At 44.9% G+C, this 17,756-nt stretch overlaps 1 protein-coding gene across 2 annotated transcripts in view; it reads left to right on the top strand.

Moving 5' to 3' along the window:
* cluap1 (clusterin associated protein 1) overlaps window positions 1-17,330 on the top strand; it is a 40,113-nt gene extending 22,783 nt beyond the window's left edge. Inside the window, exons 6-13 of one of the 2 annotated variants that reach the window (XM_041877477.1) lie at window positions 6,219-6,314; window positions 6,664-6,747; window positions 6,864-6,997; window positions 14,071-14,212; window positions 15,056-15,128; window positions 15,380-15,490; window positions 15,743-15,795; window positions 16,663-17,330. In XM_041877477.1, coding sequence (XP_041733411.1) covers window positions 6,219-6,314; window positions 6,664-6,747; window positions 6,864-6,997; window positions 14,071-14,212; window positions 15,056-15,128; window positions 15,380-15,490; window positions 15,743-15,795; window positions 16,663-16,830 — 861 coding nt within the window. In that variant the 3' untranslated portion in view covers window positions 16,831-17,330. Of the gene's footprint in view, window positions 1-6,218; window positions 6,399-6,663; window positions 6,748-6,863; window positions 6,998-14,070; window positions 14,213-15,055; window positions 15,129-15,379; window positions 15,491-15,742; window positions 15,796-16,662 lie in introns of both variants that reach the window. The other variant, XM_041877468.1, reaches the window with a different exon arrangement.
* The last annotated feature ends 426 nt before the right edge of the window (window positions 17,331-17,756 follow it).

Here is a 17,756-nt window from a genome sequence, read left to right as displayed (position 1 = left end):
GGCTACATACTACCAGGCCTGAAAAAAGTTCTAGGGGGAAACACTGACAATTACATCACAACTTACCTCTATAGCCAACCTCTGTTGTTCTCCTGGTCCCAGCATCCTCCGTCGCTTGATGGGCTGTTGCTGCTCGTCAGATGCGCTGTCCCCACACAAAGAGGGAATTGAGGCCCTGGGTCCAAAAAATAAAGTTTAATTTGATAACTTGCAATCAGACTTCTTAACTCACTGTAATTCCCCCTCAACACACAACCAGTGACTTTTATATATATATATATATATATATATATATATATATTGTGATGTCACGAGAGGCTGTGTCCTGGAGGGACGTTACATCCCCCTGAGGTGGCTGCAAACCCAGACAGCTATGGCTCCATCTGCTGGTATGGTCGGGAACTCCACCCCTCTATGGCCAATCTTCCCACGCAGCTGAAACAAATGAGGAGCTGATGAGCTGAAGGTTTGGGAAGGGAAGAGACACAGTCTCCAACCTGGGCTCTCTGGAGGACAAGAGTGCTGCACGTCCACTTCCATGAGGAATATAAGGATTTGGAGATACTTACCTTTGGGAAATACTCACCTTTGGATATATGCACCTGTGGAAATACGTGAGAGACATTTGGAAGGACTTTTTGCTGGGTTGGCCACTAGCTGCAACGTGGACTACCGTAAGGCTGGGGAAAAGTTATCTGAGCGAGTGAGAATTATGATTTTGGATGTGGAAGAGACATCCCTGAACTGTTAACCCTTAAAGAGCCACAAGAGAACAGAATTTTGTTATATTTTCGTTAATTTCCCAAGACCTATAATAAAATCCTTGTTTTGTTTGAACCTTGTCTCCTTGCACTACTTGAGCAATCCCGCTGAAAGCTGTGTAGCCTCTCGTGACGTCACAGATGGTGGAGAATACGGGCACGCTCAAGCGTTAATAGTGCATGTCAGAGGAGGATACCGAAGGTTTGATCACCCAGTTTTCCAAGTTGGCCGTAGGCTCCCCGCCCGACTGAAATGGAGGACATATTGAAAGCCCTTGTTGCTGGCCAGCAAGCCCAGATGCAAGCAAACGTGGCTCTCTTGGAGGAGCAAAAGAAAGCCAACCTTCTGAAGGCAGAGGAATTGCAGTTGCAGAGACAGAGGGTGGTCCAAAATACCCGCCCAATAAAGGCAAGTGACTTTATATCTAAGATGGGAGCTACCGATGACATTGAGGCATACCTGCATGCATTTGAGGCCACGGCCACTAGGGAAGCCTGGCCCAAGCAACAGTGGGTTGGTCTGTTAGCCCCCCTTTCTAACCGGGGAATCGCTGAATGCTGTCCGGGACCTGGGCCCTGACCAGGTTACTGACTATGATGCCCTGAAGTCTGAGATCCTCAGCAGATATGGACTCACAAAGTTTGGTATGGCCCAGCGCTTTCACAGCTGGACCTTCCAACCAGACCAACCTCCTCGGGCGCAGATGCATGAACTTGTCCGAATCGCAAGGAAATGGCTGGATCCGCAGAGGAATACAGCAGCGGCGGTGGTGGAGGCCGTTGTGGTGGATCGTTACCTACGCGCCCTGCCTTATGAGGCAAAACGGTTCATCAGTCAACAGGCCTTGACCACGGCTGATCTGACCGTGGAAGCTGTGGAAAAGTACCAGGCCACAGCGGAGATGCTGAATGCTTCCCGAAAAGACCCCAGGAGTGCGGCCCCCACCACAAATGGGAAGAACCCGTCCAAAGGACCCCAAGGTCTCGAACCCAGCCACGTCAGGACTTATCCCGGCTCCAGGGGGAGCCAGAAACCAGGCGGGTCCAAGAAGAGTACACCAGGAGGGGGAAACTTCGACAGTGTTACCGGTGTGGGGAGATGGGACATATCTCCTGGCAGTGTGGGAAACCAGCCGATGAACCTATGCCCACTGCGGAGTCCTCCAGCTCAGCACCCACACACCGTTTTGCCTCGCTCTTGGGAGTCGTAGATGGCGGCCCAGATCGACCCCCCCACCTGCCCGGTAACTGTGAATCACCATGATGTGGAGGCCTTACTGGATTCTGGTAGCCGGGCCACCCTGGTGCGTAAGGATTTGGTGGGCCCAACGTGTCTGACCCCGGGAAAGTCCTCCCAGTTTCCTGTGTCCATGGGGACACCAGAGAATACCCCATTACTGAACTTACAATGACCAGCACACGGGGAACCATACACACGACGGCGGGGGTGGTTGATTCCCTCCCCGTCCCTGTCCTAATTGGACGAGACTGCCCAGCCTTTTACCCACTCTGGAGAGAGTCTCAGGAGAGGATAACCCGAGTACCTCGGAAACGGAGAGGCAAGACTCATCCTGGGAAGGCTCCGGTGCAATCCTCCGAATTACTCACTCCCGCCCGGGCTCTGATAGGGATGGCAGGTGCCCAGACCGACACAGAGACGGAGCTACAGAATCTGGACAAAGAACTGTCTGGTCTGAAGGGGACCGCTGAGAGGTATCGTTTGTTAAAGCAACAGTTAGACATGAAGACAGAAGAGTTAGATATCCTCCAGGCTAAACTCCAACAGAGCTCCTTCCCTAAGCAACAGGAGGAGCTGGAGAGGCTGCGCAGGACCATCGAGGAGTGTGAGGAGACCCTGCGCAGTAGTAAGGAGGTCCAGAAGAAGGCAGAGGAGAAGTACAAGGTGTTGGAGAACAAGATGAAGAATGCGGAGGCAGAGAGAGAGAAGGAACTGAAAGCTGCTCAACAGAAGCTAAACTCTGCTAAAACCAAGGCTGATGCGTTCAGTAAGAAACTCAAGGAGAGACAACAGGAGGCTGAGTCCCTGGTCCTAGAGTTGGAGGAGTTGAAGAGAGAGCAGTCTGGCAAGCACCACGGCAATGCGGACGCCCTCTCCCGGCGTGATGCCTTCTTCGCTGCCTTTACCCCCGACGAGGACGTCGGTCCCGAGGAGGGGGATGTGTGATGTCACGAGAGGCTGTGTCCTGGAGGGACGTTACATCCCCCTGAGGTGGCTGCAAACCCAGACAGCTATGGCTCCATCTGCTGGTATGGTCGGGAACTCCACCCCTCTATGGCCAATCTTCCCACGCAGCTGAAACAAATGAGGAGCTGATGAGCTGAAGGTTTGGGAAGGGAAGAGACACAGTCTCCAACCTGGGCTCTCTGGAGGACAAGAGTGCTGCACGTCCACTTCCATGAGGAATATAAGGATTTGGAGATACTTACCTTTGGGAAATACTCACCTTTGGATATATGCACCTGTGGAAATACGTGAGAGACATTTGGAAGGACTTTTTTGCTGGGTTGGCCACTAGCTGCAACGTGGACTACAGTAAGGCTGGGGAAAAGTTATCTGAGCGAGTGAGAATTATGATTTTGGATGTGGAAGAGACATCCCTGAACTGTTAACCCTTAAAGAGCCACAAGAGAACAGAATTTTGTTATATTTTCGTTAATTTCCCAAGACCTATAATAAAATCCTTGTTTTGTTTGAACCTTGTCTCCTTGCACTACTTGAGCAATCCCGCTGAAAGCTGTGTAGCCTCTCGTGACGTCACAAATATATATATATATATATATATATATATATATATATATATATATATATATATATATATACATACATATATAGACAGACAGACAGACAGTGTGTATATACACACAAACTATGTCTAGTAACTGCTTTTAACCTGTGATGTACATAATTAACTGATGTTATTACGTTTTAAAGCCTTTTTCTATTACATTTGTGAGAGGGATGCAACATCATTTTGTTCTGCTGTGCACTTAGCATTAAAGTTAATCTTCAATAACAACTAGGCCTCTTCTAGAAATTGACCTGGTGGACACCTGAATAATTATTACAAACTGTGTAGTACTTTCCTGCATTATTATCAACGTCTGATTGTGTCTTCTCTTTCCTTTTAAAATACTAAAACAAATATAATTGTGACGGCTCTATGATAATCACTCACTTTGATGACCAGACACATTTAGGCTTTTAAACTGTTGTAAGTGAACTATTCATCTTTCTAACAACATCTTTATCAGCCAATAGTAAATATAGTTATTTACCTGATTGTTAGCATGCTGTCTGTGAACCTCTGGACAAGTGCTTTAATGAAGACAGGGTCGATGTTCCTCTTCTGCAGCTGGCTGAAAAGCATGTCCACATTTGGCATGATCTTGTGGAACAGTGCCAGGAAAAAACAGAAAGCCTCGTCTTCGAGCATCCTCACAAAGCCCCCGCCTCTCTGACAGTCGGGGCATCAAAGTTCCCAGAGTCTCTGATGGTCTGGAAACACGTTAGGAGGTCATCCCTGTACTGCGTACACAGTGTTTACAGCGCGACTGTGGAAGTTCCACCGTGTTGTAGAGGCTCTGGGGAGTCTATGCGCAACCACTTCGTCAAGCACGGTGGTTCGCTTGGGAGACCTGGAGAAGAAAGCAGAAAATCCTGCAAGGTCGGAAAAGAAAGTGCCGATCCTGGGGATGCGTGAAGTAGCCTGCTGCATGATGAGGTTCAGCTGATGTGCATAGCAGTGGACGTAGTGCGCATTTTCGTACACATCCACTATTTTACGCTGCACTCCGCCGGTGGCTCCCCTCATCACACTTAATCCGTCGTAAGCCTGGGCAATAAGTTTGGCCTTTTGTCCATGTGAGAGTATGGTGCTGAGCCTCTCCAGCAGCGCTGTAGCGATGGTGTCGGCGGTTGCGTTCTCGATCAAAATGAACTCGAAAACGCTCTTGGACGTTACTTTTAGCATCGATGTAGCGTATCACAAGCACCAACTGGCAGTGGGTGGAAAGCGTCAGTCGTCTCGTCAGCTTGAATGGCGATAAAATCAGCACTCTTTACTTCCTCCAGGATGTAATCCTTAAGCACTGACAGCATACAGTCCAACAGCTCGTTCTGTATCGTCTTTGACGTGCCCTTAAAAACGGTAGCTGTCTTCAGGTGCTCCTCCAGCACACTGTCGAGGGAGGCAACAAAATCCACTAAGCCCCGGAAAATGCCGGGGTTGTCCGAGGAGTCAGTCTCCTCGTGCCCACGCAAGGCCAACTCAAAAGCCCCACAGAACTTCACACAATCGATAATTTTGGATAGAATGTGCCTGTTTTTATCCACCTCCTCATTGTGTTTCCTCACCGCAATCCTGTGGCCGTCATCCAGCTGCGTAGCAATGTTCACCCTTCCTAATACAGCTAGCTTTACAGAGTTGTCCATGTGTGCCCTGGTGTTCTCATGTTTCTTTACCTTCTCTGACAGGTGCTTCATATCCCTCACTCCGGTACCTGTCCATGCTGAATCTGACCCCGTCGTTTTAAAAAGCAAGCACGGAAAGCAAAATAAAGCATTAGCATCAGTGCACCCAGCTAGCCAAGCCTTCCTGGTGTACCAGCTACGGGAGAAGCCGCGCATATACTGCTTCCCTTTCTCGCTAGCCTGCTGTCTGATTGAGAGGTCAGGTTGATCTGGGCCCAGCTCTTTCACCCGAACTTTCTCTGACAAAGTTCTCCTCTCAAACGGATCTTGGAGGAGAGATTTCACCGAGTTAGGGTTGGGTCTTGGAGGAGTAACGTTTGCGCTCGCCATTGTCGTCTAGTAAAAATGGCGCCACTGGAGCCCGGTCCTTATTTTATCAGGGGCGAGCTTGGGGCGATAAAATAATCGCCCTCCTTGGATTCGATTTAAGATCGCTGATTGGCTACATTTTATGTCATACATTCATATCTTAAATTAGCAATTGGCTTAACTGCTACGTAGACCCGCCTCCTCGGGGCACTTTCTGTATCGCCCAGAGCTGACGAGGCGTTTGACAGGCAGAGGAAAGGTTGCGAATATGATTTTCTATCATATCTTACACATATTACTGTGTGCATTCCATATTTCAAACACACAAATATTGACATACTGATGTTTTTATTATTATTATTATTATTTTTATTTATTTTTTATTTTATTTTTTAAATAATTTTATTTAAGGGGGCGGCGCCCTAGCGCCCTCTATCGGCCAGCCGCCACTGTTTGCCACACTCATACAATATATTTAGTTATTGATGTTGTGGCTGGGGAATACCATCATGAAAATTGCACACACAAAAAGAAGAAAGAAAAACAACTCAATATCGTCATGAAAGATTGTTATTTTGTGTATCACGTGGTAGTGTTTTCAAATGTACTTTTTTCCAGGCTTTCTCCGAATTCTCCTTCTCTTGTCTGTGATCCAGATTGCAGACCTGAAGGCAGCGAGGCAGCTGGCCTCGGAGATCACGTCTAAAGGAGCGTCGCTCTATGACCTGCTGGGAAAGGAGGTGGACCTGAGGGTGAAGGAAACACACACAGGCTCAGAAACACACCACGGCTGGGGAAAGCAATCAGACGTTTTGACTGTATCTCTGGGACTGCGGGTGACAGTTTGACAGCCCCCCAATATGTGGAGATGTTACCAAAGACGTCTGTATAATTTAAAATATTTGACACGGCACTTCATTTGAGAAGACATTGGAACACTGCAGATAGGCACACACTGGTTACTTAAACGTTTTAAACCCACAAACTTTGGAGAAGAATGTCTATGTAATTATTCACCAGAATATCTTTGACAAATTATAATGACATGTTGTCTTTGAGAGTTGAACCTTATCATGTTGATCCTGTCTCTTTTCATTATAGGAGATGAGAACTGCTGCCATCTCCAGACCCTTGGAGATCAACGAGACAGAGAAGGCCCTCAGAGCAGCCATCAAGGAAGTTTTGGTGTGTATTGTCTTGAGAGACACATCACACACACACGGCTCATATCTGTCTTTTCCACCACCATTCACTCTCTAGCTACTCTAGCTAATGTATATGTGTCTTGCTCTGTGGTCCAGGAAAGCGTGGATAAAACCAAAGACATGCTGAACAACGTGTCCTCCGATGAGACCAGCCTGGAGTCCAAAATGGAGAAGAAGAAACAGGAGCTGGAGAGGAATCAGAAGAGACTCCAGACTCTACAGAGTGTACGGTGAGTTAAGAGAAACTTCTGTGGCAATTAAGTTAACTCAACCATATTCAGAGCAGATCGCTTTTTGTTATCTCATAGAATATTACTCACATCACATACACTGAGTGTACCAAACATTATGAACACCTTCCTAATATTGATTTGCACCCCCCCCTTTTGCCCTCAGAACAGCCTTAATTCGTTGAAGGGTGGGTCTCCTTGTTTTGTTTAGAGGGTCCGGGGTCCCACCCGGAGATTTTAGATGTAGGACTGAGATGCTCAGTTCTGGTGAATTTTTAAAAGGACATTGTACTCCAAAATGAATGAAAATACAATTATGCTGACACCATCTAAGATTTAATTTCCACCTCGAGAAGTTCATGGCCCAATAACATATTGGACCATGAAATTAATTTCACATATTGGACCTTGCATGGTCCATATTTTCAGGTATGCTAATAACAATAAGCATTATCACCTTGGAGCCCAACTGATGCAGCATATTGGCTCTAAATAAATAGGCTGAAGCATGGGGTTGCCTATCTACATTTACTAGGGATGTGCATCTTTCCCTTTCAAGACGATTTGATAGGTATCTAGATACATGGGTTCCGATACGATACAGGAACGATACGTTTTAGTTTGAAATGATTCGGTATGAGTCGGTTTGATTAGAGAACGAATCAATGCGATTCAGTTTGATGCGAAACTATTTGATGCAGTAACATTTGTTGCATAAACATTCCTTTTCCATTCTAAATTAAAATCTGCTGATGATGGAGTTCAAGTGTGTCTATGGTGTATGTGCTATGTAGGCACATGAGCTGAGCCATAAGGGAGACTAGGCATCTACCACCCCACTACCACCTTTTTTTGTCCCCCCATTTGGTTCTGAAATCCCCATCACCCACTAATTACATTTTACATTTTAGTCATTTAGCAGATGCTCTTATCCAGAGCGACTTAGTGAGTGCATACATTTTCATACTGGCCCCTGTGGGAATCGAATCCACAACCCTGGCGTTGCAAACGCCATGCTCTACCAACTGAGCTACACGGGACTAATTAACTTGTCATTTTTGCAGATTAAGTGTTTGAGCTAGTAAAGTATTAATATTTATATATCATTTGAAAATTAGCTATGACATAGGCAATGAATATACAGTGGGGAAAAAAAGTATTTAGTCAGCCACCAATTGTGCAAGTTCTCCCACTTAAAAAGATGAGAGGCCTGTAATTTTCATCATAGGTACACGTCAACTATGACAGACAAAATGAGAAAAAAAAATCCAGAAAATCACATTGTAGGATATTTAATGAATTTATTTGCAAATTATGGTGGAAAATAAGTATTTGGTCAATAACAAAAGTTTCTCAATACTTTGTTATATACCCTTTGTTGGCAATGACACAGGTCAAACGTTTTCTGTAAGTCTTCACAAGGTTTTCACACACTGTTGCTGGTATTTTGGCCCATTCCTCCATGCAGATCTCCTCTAGAGCAGTGATGTTTTGGGGCTGTCGCTGGGCAACACGGACTTTCAACTCCCTCCAAAGATTTTCTATGGGGTTGAGATCTGGAGACTGGCTAGGCCACTCCAGGACCTTGAAATGCTTCTTACGAAGCCACTCCTTCGTTGCCCGGGCGGTGTGTTTGGGATCATTGTCATGCTGAAAGACCCAGCCACGTTTCATCTTCAATGCCCTTGCTGATGGAAGGAGGTTTTCACTCAAAATCTCACGATACATGGCCCCATTCATTCTTTCCTTTACACGGATCAGTCGTCCTGGTCCCTTTGCAGAAAAACAGCCCCAAAGCATGATGTTTCCACCCCCATGCTTCACAGTAGGTATGGTGTTCTTTGGATGCAACTCAGCATTCTTTGTCCTCCAAACATGACGAGTTGAGTTTTACCAAAAAGTTATATTTTGGTTTCATCTGACCATATGACATTCTCCCAATCCTCTTCTGGATCATCCAAATGCACTCTAGCAAACTTCAGACGGGCCTGGACATGTACTAGCTTAAGCAGGGGGACACGTCTGGCACTGCAGGATTTGAGTCCCTGGCGGCGTAGTGTGTTACTGATGGTAGGCTTTGTTACTTTGGTCCCAGCTCTCTGCAGGTCATTCACTAGGTCCCCCCGTGTGGTTCTGGGATTTTTGCTCACCGTTCTTGTGATCATTTTGACCCCACGGGGTGAGATCTTGCGTGGAGCCCCAGATCGAGGGAGATTATCAGTGGTCTTGTATGTCTTCCATTTCCTAATAATTGCTCCCACAGTTGATTTCTTCAAACCAAGCTGCTTACCTATTGCAGATTCAGTCTTCCCAGCCTGGTGCAGGTCTACAATTTTGTTTCTGGTGTCCTTTGACAGCTCTTTGGTCTTGGCCATAGTGGAGTTTGGAGTGTGACTGTTTGAGGTTGTTGACAGGTCTCTTTTATACTGATAACAAGTTCAAACAGGTGCCATTAATACAGGTAACGAGTGGAGGACAGAGGAGCCTCTTCAAGAAGAAGTTACAGGTCTGTGAGAGCCAGAAATCTTGCTTGTTTGTAGGTGACCAAATACTTATTTTCCACCATAATTTGCAAATAAATTCATAAAAAATCCTACAATGTGATTTTTTGGAGAAAAAAAATCTCAATTTGTCTGTCATAGTTGACGTGTACCTATGATGAAAATTACAGGCCTCTCTCATCTTTTTAAGTGGGAGAACTTGCACAATTGGTGGCTGACTAAATACTTTTTTCCCCCACTGTATAGCACAACTTTGGATTTCACCCCCATCTCAAAATCGAATGGTTTCGACAGTTTGGACGTTTTTACGGAGTGATCTTCTTTCTTCGGCCATGCATTGCACCACGCAAAAGTGATCCTCATTATGAAATGATCAACTTCACCCTGTATATCTAAAAATGACAATATACAGTACACTGATTATTTAAAGCAAAACTACTGGTGATGGTGAACCTAAACAGTCAAAATAGAATCTATTGTAAACCCTGATCAGCATGTATAGCCAGACGTCTCCGGTAGTTTACTTTCATTCTTGTAAAACACAATTTTCAACTGCGCATAGATAACAATAACCTAGCAAATTACACAGGTTGTCACTCAACTAATAAAGCCTAATATCACGCAAGCCATTTTAGCATTTGAATGCTGAAGGTGCCGCGCAGATGTGCAAGATCAGGAACAGGCTGCCTACCTCGTGAAGCTGGGCACAGTGTGCCGTTTGACTAGGCTAAGGATACTGCCTGGGGTGGTTAGGTATGCAAAATGACTTGTAGATCAATGGATCATCACCGTTGTATGCAGTTCGACACTAAAGGAGAAGGCGCATCAGTTGTCACTGTAATGTTTGAATACATTTTCTGACCGATGCATGCTACATTTGGATCAGTTTGGGTCCGCGGACTGATACACTTGTATCTTAAACATTTGAATCAGGGACCGATGGGTATCGGTGAATCGTTACATCCATAGCATTTACCCTAGGCTAATCATTAGCTAGATCCCAAATATGATCTTTTAACTAGTTAGTATTTATTTGATTAATTTTAATGTCCCCAAAAATGTAATCCATTAGCCTCACTCTTCCCAATGCACTCACAAAGAATTGCAGCTAAGGCAATAAGCTTAACCATGCTGCTGCTAAAAACTCTGTTTAAAATGGTGCAGTTTGCGCATATTTAGGAGTTGGGATCCCCCCGTTTTTAACAAAGGCTATTAAAACTGCTGTTTTCACGATTGCAAGAATTGTGCATTGACTGCGTATCAGAATGCATGTTTCCCTCCCTATGGCACTCGTAACTTGAATGCGCATCGAGAGGAATATTTATCTCGCATAGAACACACAACAACAAGTCGAAGAGGTAAATAGATAAACTATTCTACAATGGGGTTGTCAGATTTTCTATTCATTACTTGTTTTGTTTGCAGAGGGAAAGTAAATGTGGACTGTTGTAGCATCTTCAAAGTGAATTTTTGAGCCACAGATAAATGACTGCAGCGGAAACACTGCTCAAATAGCACAAGCCATGGCAAATGTGTAGAATTGCAGCAACATTTTGTCACTGCGGACAACAGGAAGGCCTCTAAAATTTCAGTCTGCGACCACACCATTCATTTGCCACGACCACCACCTACGGCCCATTAGAAAGAATAAGATGAAGCTCCGGTAATATGGAGAACTATTGAAAGATAGCTGATATGCGTTTTTCTACATTATAATGGACACGGTGCAACCTTTGGTAGGTAGGCAGCTGGCAGGCTGTGGTACAGCAAAGCCAAGTCAGCCCGTGCTCATGGTTTTCACAGGGGAAGTGAAATGATAGGCTACAATGACTTTGCTCATGATCATGCACACCGCAAATGACATGTAACTATAAGTTCCTTAAATTTTATTTCACGGGTGCCTTTTCATTATCTTGATAGACACTTGTGGAGGTGCAAAAAAATATTATTGAAATGTTCTCAGGCGGCCAAGTGTACACAAGGGTATTTGTCTCATCTCAGTCGCGAATAGGACTCACTTTGCAGCAGTTTCTGATTAATAAACAATTCCATGCTGGTAGGTGGTAATGTTCAAATAAAACCCAGCCCTTAAACAACACATAGGCTGAAAATTATGTGTATGTCATATCATAGGAAAAGACACCACATTCACACGGATTTGCATGAAGTGGGCAGTTCAGATTTGTCACTTCAAGGCCAAATATATCATACTTGGGCTAAAACGATTACTTATTGACTTAAATCGTTGGGTAAGCTCTGCCCATCATCTTTCAGCTCAATAAATGTGATTTCTACTGGTGTGGGTGTTTAAAGACATTGTAGGTGGCAAATCCAGACAGAAAGGTGTACGGTAGCACATTGATTAAGGTGGATTTACATTTACATTTTAGTCATTTAGCAGACGCTCTTATCCAGAGCGACTTACATGAGCAATTAGGGTTAAGTGCCTTGCTCAAGGGCACATCGACAGATTTTTCACCTAGTCGGCTCGGGGATTAGAACCAGCGACCTTTCGGTTACTGGCACAACGCTCTTAACCACTAAGCTACCTGCCGCCGATTTGTGACCCAACTCTATACATCTTTGTTTTTCTATGCTCTGATTGACATTTGATGTGACCAAAACATCATCGATATAGATGGAATGTGCTCAACTCTGTTCTCACAAGCAAAAACAAAACAATTATAGCAGGGTTGTAAAACCCAAGAAACAATCCCAATAACTGAGTAAAAAAGGACAGCACACACTTGGTAAAGTTGCAACAAATTAATTGAATTTGTTTTATGTAAGGTAATATACATGAGAGGAGTGGTTTAGAGAATCCTTGGATGCTGTTGTAGTGCATCTTAAAGACATGCTCCGGTACTTTGGCGACTAGTAAGTATTTTTTAAACCTCCCCGTTTGGTTTGGATGTGCCAATGTGTAGTTCATGCATGCATAATCTATGAGCAGAATTACTGTCTTGCCTCAGTTAGCCACGAAATCCCTAGTTTGAAAGTAACTGTTTTCTGGAAGCTGTGCGGCGCCATTTTCCCTACATTTATCCCCATGTGGGCCAGCCACCTAGCAATTTAAATTTCAGCCAATGAGCTTCAGCCCCTCACCATTTGAGTGACAGCTAGCAAGACACACACAGTAGAGCCCGAGCAATGACGTGGTGCACATATCTGCACATTTGTGATGCACTTTTTGGGGACCACTTTTGGCTCGTGGATGCTAATTTCAGAACTACTGGCTAAAAAGTATACAAAAGTACCGGAGAATATATTTAAACAGGTAGGCCAAGCGCTTGCTTGCCCACCTGAACACACCCACTTTGCACTTTACAACTGCGTTGGGTGCTTCCTGGAGGGGCGGAGTCCTCAGAGCTGCCCTTGGAAGCTTCTATCTTCCTCTTCCTCTGCTGGGGCCTTTCTGCCCCCTCCTTGTCCTCCCTGCTATCCGGAGCCTTTTTCTAGACTGGGACTGTGCACAGGACCAACAGCCAGAGGTCGTCTTCGTAGTCATAGTCCGAGATCCTCCATTGGCCTTTCACCCTCTCCCCTTCTTGGTTGAAAACCTGAGAAGCAACCCGCCGGCCTCCACACCGGCCCTCCACACCGGCCCTCCACAGCAATCCAGTTCCACTCAGACCCAGCTTTGTTTCGAGACTACCCAGGATTTGAATGTCTCAGGGTAGTGGGGAAGTGCCATCGAGATGCCTCGGGTACTAGTATCCCTCCTTGCCTCTATTGTAGTGTTGTTTCTCAGAAGCCCTGTTAGTGAGGCACCTGGAACAGTGGTGCGCTGGGTGTTCGGGAGAGAAAGAACCCCCTCAATAGGTGGTGGAGGATTCTCATCTGACATGGCTTCTCTGCCTCTGCGGCATGGAGTAAGTCATGCTCAGGTCAGTGGAGCGCAGGTTGGCCACCTGCATGTCCAGGATACCGAACTTTCCATCCATATCCATACCACCTGGAAAGAGAAGTCAGACAAAATGGTCAGACCTGACCACAAATTGAAGACTCATGATTTCCCATAGAGTACAGGCCTAAAATTATAATATAATCTATAGGCTAACTTTTGTCCCGAAGACTGTCCTGACTGCACCTATAAAATAGCTAATTTGCAGTGCACTATGCTATATCTCAATATTTGTTCATAAATACCTGGGAAGCGTTAGAGAAAAATATATCATTTCATTTTTATTAGAAATGAATATCGTGTACAATGCTTTCAAAGTTAATTCCACAACTTTGCCCATGAGTTACGCATGACGGTAAAACGTGCTTACTGCTTAACTATTTTCTCTTGCACAACAATACATTTGAGCAGGGTGCTAGTCTAGAAGCCAAGAAACAACAATCCCATAATATAGAAGTGAAAGAGTCCAACACTCTTGAAATAGTTGCAGATAAAAAAAAATTTTTACATTAATTTTTCAAAGACTGTCTCAATAGCGCACAAACATATCAGCTGGCACTTTCCTCAGTGTGTGTTTGTGCATACTAGTTCTCTCTCTCTCTTTCTCTCTTTCGCTCTTTCGCTCTCTCTCTCTCTCACACACACTCACACACCTGTTCCTCTCCCAGGCCAGCATTCATGGATGAGTATGAAAAGATTGAGGAGGACCTGCAGAAGCAGTACGAGACCTACGTGGAGAAGTTCCGTAACCTGAGCTTCCTGGAGCAGCAGCTGGAGGACTACCATAGACTGGAGCAGGAGAGGTTTGAAGTGAGCGAGCGTCCTCATCAGTCATAGGGTTGTATTGGGTTGGTACCATAGACGTCAGGGGCCTGTTCAAGAGGGTGCAATGTTATGGAATGTTCACAAATATACCGGTAACTGCCAAAATAAAGGAAACACCAACATAAAGTGTCTTAATAGGGCGTTGGGCCACCACGAGCCAGAACAGCTTCAATGCACCTTAACATAGATTCTACAACTGTCTGGAACTCTATTGGAGGGATGCGACACCATTCTTCCACAAGAAATTACATCATTTGGTTTTTGTTGATGGTGGTGGAAAACGCCGTCTCAGGCGCTGCTCCAGAATCTCCCAAAAGTGTTCAATTGGGTTGAGATCTGGTGACTGAGTCGGACATGGCATATGGTTTACATCATTTTCATGCTCATCAAACCATTGAGTGACCACTCGTGCCCTGTGGATGGGGCCATGGTAGCCAAAATAATGGCCTACCCAGCATTTTTATACATGACCCTAAGTATGATGGGATGTTAATTGCTTAATTAACTCAGGAACCACACATGTGTGGAAGCACCTGCTTTTAATATACTTTGTATTTTTCATTTACCCAAGTGTTTCCATTATTTTGGCTGTTAACTGTATTATGTAGAACAGATGTGAATGTCTGTCATGCAGAATAGGGAATCTCGTCAACTCTATTTTTTAAACTTTTCTATCTGCAACATTGTGAACATTTCACCTCACTGAATACACCCCTGGTATGAATTCTACTGGCTGTTACCTAGAAACATGGTCTTAGCTGATATATTGTGATTGACAGATGTACCAAAGGCAATATCTACTTCTTTATTTTGCTCTATCTATCTCAGGAGACTGAGAACACCCTTAGGATGATGCAGCACAAACTGCGGGAGGAGGAGAGGAGGCTGATGAGGAGTGGAGGTGACACACACACTCAGTAACATATACCTGGATGACACACACACAATAAACCACAATCAAGAGCACACACTTGATGAAACACACTCAAATCGATGCTCAAACACACTCACACATAATTAGAAAAGTAATCATTCCTATTCAGAGGTCAAATGAATGATGCTTGCAATGCTCATGTAATATTCTTTGAATGCCATGCTTTAATAGATACATACTGCCCTTAGCCGCAATGCTCTAGTTCTATGCCTCCATAGCCAAAGACGAGGACTCCGATATGGACATCCCTGAGGACGAGGGTTCAGACAGTGATATGGAGGATCGAAGACCCTCTAAACCCCGTCCCACCAGAAACGCCCCCATGACAGGTACTAACTCTCTACTCTAACGTTACCCCTTTTCCTAAGGCAGAGGGGCAAATTCCAGCCAGGCGATTTCCAGCCCAGCTCCAACACACCTGATTTAAACTACAGTAAACGGTTGTGTATTTGAATCAGGTGTGTTAGACTGCAGAACGGCTGGAGCAAAAAAAAACTCCAGGTCCAGAGTCGCCCACCCCTGTCCCACGGGGACCCAGCTACCTCATATCACACTTGACCCTTAAACCTCTATCCTAACAGGGAGAGGTGGAGCGCGGCTCGTCGGCAACATGCAGGGTGGAGACAGCGAGGAGGTCAGTAAAGGGGTAACCATAACGATGGCGAGCGCTGAACATTTCTTATTCACTCCTTTTTATAAACTCAACTCATTCACTCCATATTAAGTGATACCTACCGGTGAGGTATGATTACAGTCGATAGAGGAAAATGTCAGTCTGAGAGTGAGGACAAAAGGACAGTACATCCAATAGAAATGAGACTGGGAGGCAAAGGTGCTTGGTAATCCGTGTAATTTATTCCTGAGAGAGTGTGTTGTAAGTGTTGCTATAGTCTCCAGTGTCTAGAGATGGGTTTGTCTCCCATGACTTTGTGTATGGAGACTTCTCTGGCTAGATAAACAGAGCCTTCCAGAATCTTTTATTTCCCTTCCTCATTTCTCTCCCATCTGTTCTTTCTACCTATCCTGTTCCTCATCATCTCATATTTCTCAATGTTATCCCCTTTTCACTTAATTTCTCTCCTTTTCTCTCCACCATTCGTATTTTAAAAGCTCAAAGCGGTTGCGTCCAACTCACTTCCTCACGCCCCCACACAGAGGAAAGGAAAGGTTGGTGTGGGACCATGGGATCTAGTCTGTGGCATCTAACTGCCCCTAGCCATGATGGATGTGAACTGAGCAGGTCACATAAGTGGATCCGATTGGCTAGCTCATTAGATGGCAACATATAATTGGTGGTAGCTTAGAGTTTGGTTGCACTGCACAGTGAAATGTTTCCCTAGATGGTCGAATTAGCACTAGCTGAACATTACTCCACGTACCCTGTATGTGTGTAGAATTTCCTGAACCTCCTAGAACCCATCAGACTTTGGCTTGTGGTTGTGTTAAGGCATTATCATGCTAAGGTACGAACCTTGTTAGCTAACTCTGTCTGCTCTTTCAGACAGAGGACAGTGAGATAGACGTGGACGAGGATGAGGAAGGTGAGGAAGAGAACGAGGACCTGGAGGACGACAACGACAGTCTAGAAGTCCCGGCGCCCAAGCCATCCCGGCCCTCCAGGGGGCCCTTGAGGCCCCAGCTCTTAGAGGAGAGCGATAACGACTTTTAAGCTGACACACACACATCAACCAACACTGTATCACAGCTTGTGAGCACTGAGGACAAACAAAATACTTTATTATAACCTAATAATTTAATAAACAATATATCATTTGTATTATATAATAAACTGTCTGTCCAATCTGAGCTTCCTGTTCGTGAGTGTCATCTATCTCCGCAGTCCACCACTCAGTAGTAAATAACTGAATCATCTTAATGGAACGAGTGGCACGAGAGCTAGCACTCCTAAGTTCTCACACAGGCACGTAACCTTGGAGACTTCCTGCTGGGCGGTGATTGGACAGACCAGCAGCCGGAGCCACATCCACTCATTTTGACAAATCACCTTCACTCTGCTGATCCGGCCCTCTTCTCTCTGGTTCCCCCGTTTATCATCACAATACAAACCCGGCATCATACTGCAACGATAAATTCATTATCATTCCAGTTTTTACATATTTATAAAATATGACATTTTGACTCAATAAAAAAAGTATTTCATTCATTTAACCCTGGTTGAGTGTGTGTGTGTGTTGCTTGTGGTAAGACAAAATGCATGGGAATGTGTCCTGGAAGGCACTGTTGCCTGTTTTTATACATACTGCTCTTACAGTAGTCAAGAGACAGTTATCCGCTGAGCCAACAACAGTCTGTAGGCTGGGGAAAAAGTGAAGTATGTGGCATGTCAATATTGCTAACAAATCCAATAGAATATGCATAACCTAGAGAGCTACCACCCTAAATGACTAAAATGTAAATGTAAATGTAGATTGACATCTGCATAGCGTTGTTTTGGCAGTGTCGGAACTGCGAGCTGTCAAATCCACAAGAGGCTCATTACGTTACCTTATCGCAGACACTGCCATTGGATGCAACGAAACGACACATGCCTATACATCCCATGCAGTCACGTTACAAGTTCAAACATTCGAATTT

The sequence above is a fragment of the Coregonus clupeaformis genome, chromosome 1, assembly GCF_020615455.1.
Source record: "Coregonus clupeaformis isolate EN_2021a chromosome 1, ASM2061545v1, whole genome shotgun sequence".
NCBI classification, from domain to species: domain Eukaryota; kingdom Metazoa; phylum Chordata; class Actinopteri; order Salmoniformes; family Salmonidae; genus Coregonus; species Coregonus clupeaformis.
This window is presented reverse-complemented; position numbering and strand designations above follow the sequence as displayed.